At 38.6% G+C, this 11,391-nt stretch overlaps 1 protein-coding gene across 1 annotated transcript; it reads left to right on the top strand.

Annotated features, from left to right (window-relative positions):
* The first annotated feature begins 5,727 nt into the window (after positions 1 to 5,727).
* LOC144712949 (putative folate-biopterin transporter 2) lies at positions 5,728 to 9,332 on the top strand. The gene is made up of 5 exons (XM_078587379.1): positions 5,728 to 6,647; positions 7,240 to 7,499; positions 7,646 to 7,741; positions 7,817 to 7,987; positions 8,573 to 9,332. Exons 1-5 carry the CDS (start codon positions 6,236 to 6,238, stop codon positions 9,176 to 9,178), a joined length of 1,545 nt encoding a protein of 514 aa, XP_078443505.1. The 5' UTR covers positions 5,728 to 6,235; the 3' UTR covers positions 9,179 to 9,332.
* Positions 9,333 to 11,391: the final 2,059 nt, after the last annotated feature.

The following is an 11,391-nucleotide window of genomic DNA, read 5'->3' as shown; positions in this document are numbered from 1 at the left end:
TAAGCATATTCATTTGGGGAACCAAAAAATCATGGGTACAATCTATGCAAAGGTGATGTTTTTTGTTCTATAAATACCTTTGGTTTCTAGATCTGTTTTATATTTGATCATCCACTATGGAATCAAGTTCATACTACGTCAATTGAGGCCATGATTGGCAGTACCGACCCAAGCATTATCTATGGTGACATTGATCTATATTTGGCATCTCTACCTAAAAAATCAAATCAATGGTGCAAGCAGTTTTAGAATCAGATCGTGTAGCCTCCTTGGATCAAGATACAAATGTTATAAAATTAGTTTGAAAATGTAACAATACGTAATTATTAACTTACTATATTACCAAATTTGTGTCATATGTATAAGTCATTACAAAATAATGGAATCTTTCTATTCCCAAGTTTGTAGAGTAGACTAGAGGAAACAGGTAATTGAACGGGGTTATTACATGAAAATATATCTTCTAAAATAGTGAGTCTTCCACCTATAGTTTTGGATCATCCAAGACGTCGACGATGGACAGAACATGACGAATTTTGTCCATCCAACATCCGGATTCAGTGCAGGGACAAAGGACGGGACGAATTTTCGTCCAACGGTAAGAAAACTGTCCCGTCCAGTCCTCCCGGGACAAATTTTCATCCCGCCCGGGAAAAAACCATCCCATCCCTTGTCTGGGATGAAAAAAACCCATTTTATATAGAGTTCCAGGAAACGGGGCCACCGCCCTCGGGCAGGGCGAGCTCAGCAGAGGGGAGGTCTCCACGCTTGGCGTAGGCGTCGATGAGGGAGCTTCGGACGAAGAGGCTGCCGCCATGGCCGGAGCGGAGGAGGGAGGCATGGAGCTGAAGAACAACGACGGGGGAGGAGGCGGCGGCGGAGGCGAGCGTGGTGGGAAAGGAGAAGCAGTTGTGAAGAACGCGGGCAGAGTGCATGTCGAGGAAGAGGCAGAGGGTGGCGGCGGGGTCACCATTGCGGGCGAGCTCGGCCGCCATTAAAGTCCAGAGGGCAGAGTTGAAGGTGCGCTGAGGAGGGAGGGAGTGGAAGAGGTGCAGGGCTACAGTGGGGAGGCTGAACTTGGAGAAGATGTCGACAAGGCTAGCGAAGATGAAGGCGCAAGCGACAAAGCAAGATTTGAAGGCGAGGGCGAGGAGCTGCTGCCCGCCGCAGAGGAGAAGCTGGTCGGCGCAGTGGCAGAGGGCCTCACCGAGAAGCTAACAGTCAGGGGGCAGCCCGCAGCGCAGCCTTTGCAAGAGAACATCAGCCATCACGGCAGAGTGCCACCGCTGGATGGAAGAAGAAGGCCAGCCGGTTTTAATTTTAATATACTAATATATATATTCTAGGTTTTCTAGGGAAATAATGAGGAGAAAGAATGTGAATTGTCACCACGAGGCCACGTGGCTACATCTCAACCGTCGGATGGGAATCCGACGGTTATTTGTCCAGATTCGTCCGTCCATTGTCCAAGACCTCCCGACGGACAGTTTTTCGTCCCACGGGACAAAAATTGTCCCGTCCGGTGGTACCTTGGATGAATTTTCGTCCATATCCTTGGACGGGATGATTTTTTTTTCACCAGGATGAAAAAATCGTCCCGTCTGCATCGTTGAACTATACTTCCACTTGTAAATAACCCTATTAGATGCCAGAGGGTATATTTCTAGAATAATAGGTCGGGTAGTGACATTGTATGATATAAACTCAGCTTGGTTTCACACTAATATATCAAAAAAATGAGGCATGTTACCTATAAATAAATTTAGATGTTTGAAATATGTATAAAATATATTTTCTTTTTTTGGGTGCTAGAAAAAAATGGGAACTATATCAATACGTTTTTGTCTCATTCACTTACATAATTTGTTTCTCCTGTATGGGAAATTTTTATCAGGCATCCCTTACACAAAGGGGATGTCATTATCCTTTTTTACAAGCCATTGAGGTGGGGCTTTTGCTTTTTTGTGCTGTTGTAAGGAGAGCTTGCCCTTATTTACTTTGAAATTTTGATTAAAAAGGAGTTATTGTGCATTATTGTGTGTTGAATTACAAATTCATTTGCTCGCTCTATATAACTTATTTTTTAATTAACATTGTAAATTGTGGGTATTTCAATATGTGAGGGGTGCTTAATTTCAACTGATTTTGCGTGCATGCTCATTTTAATATAAACAGAGATGATGTGATGAACATATTTTTACATGTAATGCTTAGAAAAAAGTATGTATGAAGCTATCTCCTAGGACTCAAGTAATTTCAATTAGTATGAAAATTTAAGAAGGTTGTTAAAAGATTAGTTCAATTACCATGTGCGCAGTTTATAATTAAATGAGAGGTCTTGGAAATGGATAGTGAAATGATGATCACACGTTAGTATCTTGAGACAGGTCCAAGAAGATAATAATCTTCTTTATCAATAGAAATTATCAAGATGCTACTACCACAATGTGACAACTTGGAGACCAAATTGATATTAAAATCTGAGGTTAATTCAAACATTTTGTAGCATTTCAAAGGGTAGCAATCATCGAGCAGGATCCTAATGTCATATCATTATTGTATTTTCATATTATAAATAAGATATGCCACTAAGACTTACTTTATTAAAACCCTATTGAATCTAAGTAGAACGTTTTTCAAACACCAAGTATAATGAAAATATTTCACATCAAAATATTATAGGTAAAATAAAACTCCATTACAAACAAGGCAGTATGTTTCTTATCCTGCTAATGTACCAATTCAATTTATGCATCAGCCTAACTTCTCTTTCACAAGCTCCACAAAAGATCTAGGGAAATGTTAACATGGTATATGTTTACTTACTCAAATTAACTTGGACTATACAGTATCACAAATGGATCATAGGCATACTACTTTCCACTGCTCCATCTTATTTGAAAAATTAATTATGTATCTGAATGAAGGGTATTGTGCGAGAAATATTATTACAACTTTATGAGCCCATCAAGTTCATAAGCCTCAATCGTTTCACTATAAGTTTCATACCTAAAATCTACAAGAAAAAATGGCTAAAAACTTGGATAAGAATAGACAATGACAAAATAAGAATTAGGAATGACAAAGTAATATCTCCCACATCACCACAAGGAAACAATTTACAGCCGCTTTCATAAAGGCCTCTTGCACGGACAGTGTCAAACTCTAATAATAAAGCTGCAAAGATGGAATATCCATTCCTCAGTTTAAATGGGGACACTATATAAGGACACATGATTTATCAAGTTTAGGTGACAAACTTTATGGATATCACAGTTATGTTTAATTTTAACCCCTGGGACTCATCTAGAGGCCAAGTATAGTAAATAGTTTTCATTTATTAATGAGATAGTTAATAGTTTTCCTTTATTCAAATTCTACACTGCTTTTTCATTCTATCCTCTGATTACCAAGACGTAAAATACTAAATGACTCGTGAAAATTGTGACATACTATGTAATTTACTTTAACTGCTGATCACCACACATTCATCTAAGGCAAGGGCATGTAATAATTCAATAAGACACAATATTTTTCTATGAGAAATAAGATATCACTACATCCAAATTGATCAACTTCAGCAGTTATGAAAAACAAATATTTATGTTCATATATATTATTTAGCTATATATGTATGGCACATTATTTGTCAAGCTATCTCAATATATTTCTAGTGAATTTCTCTGTTTAGATAAATTTTATTGCTTAAAATTTTCATTTAAAATACTGATCAAGTTATGTCTCTACATCAAAACTATAGTAGTTTAGAATTTTTTATATACATGATGACAGAAAATCACTTTGTCTTATGTTACAATGTGTTTGCATATTTTTGAGTTTAATAAAGCAATGGGGAATATTCAATAATTTGGGGATATTTCAGTTTGGTGAAATCAGTAACAACTAAATTAAAAAATATATATTTATGTTTGATTTGAATAAGAAGTTTGTATAAAAAACTGACGCTGATGAACTTTATTACCATAAATTAAAAAATTATTAACTTAAAGTGAAGAGAAAAGTGAAATAATATGCATTTTTTCAAATGAATTATAGTGAAGTAAAATATAGCTTATTTAAATTTTTATTTCTCATTATTTTGGTCAATAATACCATTTCAGCCCAATACAACTTAGTGACCGGACCATGGTAGAATGAATCCAATATTACTAGTGATGATTGAGGGTTTTTATCTCAACTTGAGAAGCTATAAGGGATCAAACTGATCCGTGTATGGTTTATGAGTAAAAAGTATTTATTGTAGTGAGAAAAGTAAAAAGTAACCAATGGACTAGTGCCACAGTAAATAATGGAGTAATTTCCTAAAATAATAAAATACTAAGATATACTGATGTTTTTAGTATTTTCTAAAAATATTTATCATCCGTTTCATCACCTAACACCACTTAATATTTGATATAATTTTCCTACTGATTACAACTTGAATAGGTATATGGCTTCATATTTGGTATCTGAGCTAAATGAAATATGCCAAAGTCAACATTCATTGAGTGGCATCTATGTATCATCTATAATATGTGTAAAGAGTCTCTCGAGAACGCTGGCTAGATCACATTTTTCCAATCTTAAACTCAACTTAGATACAATGCCCAAATAATGATTTCCGACCTTGAACTTGAGATATTGAACCTTTTCTCGCAGTAATGTTGATGAACTTGTACATTTTAAAAATATTTATTTCTTCTCAAGCTCCAGACTTCAATATGACATTTTACATGTCCTTTAATTTTTTTAACTTACAATGGAAAAAAAAATCAAATGCATTTTTTATTCTAAGAAATTACTATGGTTCCATCTTCTTTAGTTTCCCTCTATTGTCATTTTGACATTAATGTATTTACACCTACACCAGTGTTTCATCTGGTTAACCACAATTTTTTCAATTAAAATATGAAGATCTTCCAACATCATAGGTATGGTAGTAGTGCCTAATCCTAAGCAGTGGTATAGATTGCGTACCAAAAGGATTAGTTATTTGAATGTAGGGCATGACATGAAACTAACATACATTTACCAATGTCTAAAGTTACACGAATACCCAACTCAGTTTACTAAGTTGCATATATCCGAAATTAATATGTGACTTGGATTTACATCTACAAATGTGTTTTGTCTGTTTCAGCACAATTTTTTTCAATTAAAATAGGAATGTCTAGCAAAGTCATAGATATGACTTTTACAGATGTTTACTATCTTCTATGAAGTAAAAAAATCGATATTCAAACTACAATGACATCTACTAAATTCTTAATGCAAATGAGTAATGATGTGGTTCTAATAAAAAAGGCTGTTCCCTCTAACTATGTGATATTTAAAACTCAGATGTCATAACTAATGTTATCTATTTGACCTACAATTTAGGTGGTCCTCTTGAATGATGTTATCATTAGTAGATGAGCTTTTTCCTCCAAATTGGTAAACGGATTTTTTTTTCTTTAGAGTACCTCCATCTGCCCCCCATATTTGACAAATAAATGCTAATCAAGTGGCCAGCGAAGTCTTCCCTTGTCAATAAAACATTAATGGAATTATAATCAAACAAAAAAAATCTTATGTGTTCTTCTCAACATGACGTAAGTGACCATGTCAGCCGATCATATCGGTTAAAAGTCGGTGGATTCAAGCTTTAGCCAATCATAGCACGCCACGTAGCAAGGCCCTACTGGTCAAACCATTTATCGTTCTTCGATCGATATCCAGCAAACTCCCACGTTCCAGACTACTACTACTAACTGTTACTACGACTGCTACGCAGCTGCGATCTTCTCTCGTCTTTGATCCGAATCTCATCTGCTGGTTTATCGTTGATTCTTGGCGTTTCGGAGAGTTCGATCGAGACGGGTTCGTCATCGATTGGCGGTGTAACGCGTCTCCGTTCATTGGGGCGTTCAATCCGATCGATGAAGGCCCAGAAGGTGAGTAGATTTTCCAAGCTACAATGGGGCGCGATGGCTGATCAGGTCTGCTCATCGAGTGTTTCCTCGCTGATATCGCATCCGATCCGTATTTTCTCCGGGACATTGAGGGAGACTGGTTGAAGTCCTATATCCTCAGTCTCTAGATCATAAAAAAATCGGATTTTTTTGGTGGGTTTTCAGAGATTCTTGTTTCTGATCCAACACTGCGGGTTGAGATCTTCCTGTAATTTATCTTTGGGATGACCTGAGAGAAGGGGAGATCTCGGGGAAGCATCTGAAAAAAAAAAAAACCTAAAATGGGATCCCCACCGTTTGCCCGGATTTCTTCGGAGAAGAGTGGCATGGAAGAAGGGGAGACCAGCCCGTTGACTGAGGATCCAGTGAGAGAGACTGAAAAATCCGAGATCAAGAACCACGCTTCTCTCTCCTCTCCTCTGCGATGGATTAAGATGCTGGCAGAGGAGATGCATTGGAGCTCTGTGATGGGAGTCTTAATTGTTTATGGAATTAGCCAGGGCGTGGGTGGCGGTCTTGGCCGTGTTGCAATAGACTATTATTGGAAGGATGTTCAGAAGATTCAGCCATCAGAATCGCAGGTTTATCAGGGGATCACATACATCCCTTGGATGGTGAAGCCTGTGTGGGGACTCCTCACTGACCTGGTTCCTGTTGCAGGTTACAGAAGGCGACCGTACTTGATATTTGCAGGTTAGTTCTACCAGGATTGGATTTCTTCTTGGAAAGGAATATAAACTGGTTTTTTGAATTATATGCGACAGTTTGATTTTGCATTCCGTTTACTAAGGCCAATTTGTTTGACTTATAATCTAGGTGTTTGTTCTTTTCCCACCATGATGCTCTCCTCGTGTTCATGGTTTAATATTTTGGATGAAAGCGTTACGAACAGAATCTAAACTTTGTGAATTCAGCGTGAAGTGAGGCTTGACTAGCTTTGGATGAAGTGAGGCTTGACTAGCTTTGTGAATTCAGCGTGAAGATAATTCTTCTGAAGGATCCAATTTTTCTGATATTCAATGTTTAGTTTTATGATTTTCGTCATTGGACAAGAGTACTTTAGCCGTCCAACAGACATTCATCTAAAGTAGATAGCAGTAATAATTTTTCGGGTTAACTTTCCATATCTTTAAAAAATATTTAATTGGCTCTCCAGGCCGACGACCAAGAGTAAAACAAATTGGGTTGTTTAGTCTGATTTTTTTCAAAGCCTATATTTTCATGTCACTCTGACACCCATCAATCATTACTGATTAAAGTTTGGCTGCTTCACTGTTGATGCCAGGGATCCTGGGGATAATCCCAATGCTCATTATATCTCTCCAGAAGGGGCTACCTGTGCTCCTAGCATTGTTGGCATTGACCACTGGGAGCGGTGGGGTGGCCATTGCAGATGTCACCATTGACGCTGTCGTGGCCTCAAAATGCATCACCCACCCATCCCTTGCCTCTGACATGCAGAGCCTCTGTGGCATGAGCTCATCCATTGGACGGCTTCTGGGGTCCTTGGTCAGCGGCTTGCTCGTCCACTGGTTTGGCTCTCGGGTAATCCTTAAGAAGAAAATTGAAAAACTACATTAGTTCTCTATAAGTTTCCAATTATTTGAATTAATCGACTGATAGTCCCTCTCAAAAATCCATTATATAAACCCGATTCAGGCTACGTTTCTACTCACCAGTGCATGATATAGGGCGCCCTTGGCTTGCTCTCTCTCCCAGCTGCGCTCGTGTTAATGGTGGGAACAGTCCTGAAGGAACCTCCAACGCGAAATGTCTGTCACAAAGAGGTGAGGTTTACTCTAGCCTACTTATTCTTGCAAGTTTAAGTGTCTAGTCTGTGCAAAGGAGTTCCTCTTAATCAGGTCTCACGCCGGTTCCTCGATGCGGGGAAGAACATGGGCAAAACGTTGAGATGCCCAGCAGTGTGGCGGCCATGCATCTACATGTACTTGTCCCTCGCGTTGAGTGTGATGATCCACGAGGGCATGTTCTACTGGATCACAGATGCTCCTAACGGCCCAAAGTTCTCTCAGGTATGGCTTCTTCCCTGCCAAGGTCCCTCTCTCCCTTCTTGATTCATCCGCTTTGGTAGAGTTTGACATGTACCGTCTGTGTTGGCAATGGACATTGACAGTTGGATGCAGAACTGTCATTGTCAACTATCCATAGGTCCAAAATTTTCCAATCAACTTCAACCCTGCTGATTGCGTTAACGATCAGTTTTCATTTAATTAATCTTTGGTAATATTTCCCCATCAATGTCAACATTCCACAGTGCTGTCAACATAATGGTAACAGTGTCAGCATCAACTACCCCGAAAACATATATATCACTGGCAATTTCAAGGAGGGTCAATACTTTGATAGTTAACAGGTGGCTGACTGGTGCCAAACCCTTCTCATTGATGCTATACTTTTTCTCCCTTTTAACCTTATTTCAGAAATAAAGCTTCCTCTTGGGAATGTAACTTACAGAAAGCCCTTCAACTATTAAAGTTGCTTATCGGAAGAATTACCCCTTTTACATATTTTCCTGCTGGGATTGCTGCCAAAAGCCCCTGGGACTTATTTAAATTGGTGATGGAATGAATTCTATCTCATTATTGTATGAATCACAGGAGACGGTGGGGATGATCATGGCTGGGGGGTCGGTGGGGTCGTTGATGGGGGTGCTTCTGTACCAGAGTGTCCTCAAAGACTACTCCTTTCGGACGCTGCTCTTCTCATCCCAGCTTCTGTACGGCATTGCTGGGTTCCTCGATCTGGCGCTGGTGATGCGCCTTAACCTCCGCCTCGGCGTGCCGGACTTCTTCTTCGCGGTGGTAGATGAGACTGTCTCCCAGATGATTGGCAGGATCAAGTGGATGCCACTACTTGTCCTCAGCTCCAAGCTCTGCCCACCTGGGATCGAGGGCACCTTCTTTGCCCTCCTCATGTCCATTGACAACATTGGCCTCTTGTCTGCTTCTTGGGGTGGAGGCCTGCTCCTGCACCTGCTTCATGTCACTCGCACCCAGTTTGACAACCTCGGTGCTGCCATTGTCATCCGCAGCTTGCTAAGGATCTTGCCACTGTTGTTTCTCTTTCTCATCCCTGCCACCGATCCAAACTCTGCTCTCCTCCCAGAGGATATGCTCGGAGAGAACGATGATCCGGGTCAGCTAGAGGAAGTCCATGGCAGAAACCAGGTGGAGCTTGCGTCCCTTGTTCAGCGCCATCAGTGAGCCTTATTCATTTTATTCTATGATGCATGCATTGCCCATTTCCGAAATCAGGGAAACGGGAAAGCATCTGAGAAAATAATATATAGGGATTGACAAGTCTTTTTCTTTTGTTTAAGATGGGTTTTAAATATTATAGAAAATAGTTTTGCACATATCACAGGTGGATGAAGCCGACCCCAAACGATGCCTATGTTTACATATTCATCGCGTGGACTGCCCCATTCAGTACATTTTCTCATTGACATGAGAGATATGCCTGTCTATTTGCAAATCCATTTTGACCCTGACTTCTACAAAAGTCATACTGAATCTGTAAGCTTTCTTTGATATGCATTGTCTCGAGTTTATAAGTGATCATATGGCGAGGGAAGTTGGATAGTGAAATAAGGGATCATAGAATAGATTGTATTAGACTTCCTGTGAGAACACAACAGTGTAAGAAATAAACCCCAAGGCGACAATATGGCTCCACCCCACAATACGACACTCTAGTTTTATGGCTGCACCAAGTATTGTAATACAAATAATTTGTTTATCATCGTAAATGTTGAAATTAGGCTGGATTGCTGAGAAGTGCTATCCTACAATTTGGATTTTGATGGTATTTATACTGATTTCAACTATAAAATGTTATTGGCCATTCATCAAACCAAAACATGAAATGATGCAGGTCAATGCGTCATAAACTTTTAATAAATTGAAAATTGTCAAGATGTCCAGGAATGTCCCAAAGGGTTCCCATACCTGATGGCGAGCAGCCTCAGATTATTCTGGAATTATAATACATGACCGATTTTATCCAGTTTTATGAGTATCAGGTAATTGTAACGCACAAGTGCACTTTATTCCATGGTTCCAAACGTATCCGTGGAATTCAAGTGTGTCGACGGTACCTAGTTCGAGCTTTAGAAATGAAAATATTAAAGTTCAATACCAAGCTCTCACCTTATGATTGCACTTGCGATAAATTTCTATGGGTTTGGTATTGATCCCCTGTGTAACATAACTTACATGCATGCAAACTACCTACGATCATTCTCCCTTCATAAAACACAAACACTTTTGAAGTAATTTAAGCATAAGGTTGATGAATTTATCCATTATTTTAATGACAATAAGAGTGATACGTCAACATAAACAAATATTTATTTAAAGTTAAGCTTATCGCATGTCAAGATGGACACAAAAAATGAACTAATGAAGAAGACAAGTCCATTGGTCTATATTCTATGTGAGGTTCCTTCCAATGTTTCATACCTTTATTTACTTCCTTAATACAGAAAAATGTTTTTTTTTAACCTTTCCCAAGTAATGACAGAATTGGAGGCTAGGAGCAAAAGTTTGGGCGTCAAAGAAGTCAGTCAATCTCCTGTTGAGTTATCTTGTTTTCTCAAGGGTGTTGGAGTTGAACTAATAAGGGAATTAAACAGTGTTTCTTTCCAACATATTGTAAAATTTTATCAACCACATTCAGATTAGATTTATCAATAAAAACAGTCTAAAAAATAGAATGGCGTGCCGAAAAAAGAAACAGTGCATAATTTTAAACTCGTTTGACCTGCCTAGTTTAGTCCAAAAGCCGAAAACCATCTTAAACCTTGAAAGATTCATCTGTGGATTCATTAATATATTACATATGTGAATCACAATAAGTATGTGATAACAGATGATCATCCAACTCAATCTGATCTATTTAAATTACCATTGAAACTTTGGTCCAGGATATTATGAAAATTTTTCTGTAGTAAATAAAGTTCATGAAATTTGGCTCTTTTCTTGTCATTAAGTGATAATTTTGAATATCCAAAGGGCGGGATAGGGCCGAACCCCTATGGATGATAGATCCTATGACATCCTTCATAGGAGTAGTTTGATAACAGAGACCAGGGCAAATAATTTCAAGAGTATGACAAAAAAAGGTAGATACGTCTTTGGCAGCTCATCCAGAATTTCTGGTTCAGCATTCTTTTCCAAAACTTGGATTTTGGGTAAGAGGTTTTTTTCCATTATAATGTAAATGTAGGGATTTCGGAAAATAAGATGCCTGACATGTCAAATGTGTATTCTTTTGTACACAGCACAACTTATTTCTACTTGACCCTGGATTGCATTATAATATGGAAATTTCCCATTTTTAATTACCCCATGTGTGATAGCCAAAACTTTTATGGATATTAATTTCCTATGTTCCTGATTCCTTGTTAAGATTGAAA

This window comes from Wolffia australiana, chromosome 15, assembly GCF_029677425.1.
Source record: "Wolffia australiana isolate 7733 chromosome 15, ASM2967742v1".
NCBI lineage: Eukaryota > Viridiplantae > Streptophyta > Magnoliopsida > Alismatales > Araceae > Wolffia > Wolffia australiana.
The sequence above is the reverse complement of the archived record's forward strand: the minus strand, read 5'-3'. Positions and strand labels throughout refer to the sequence as shown.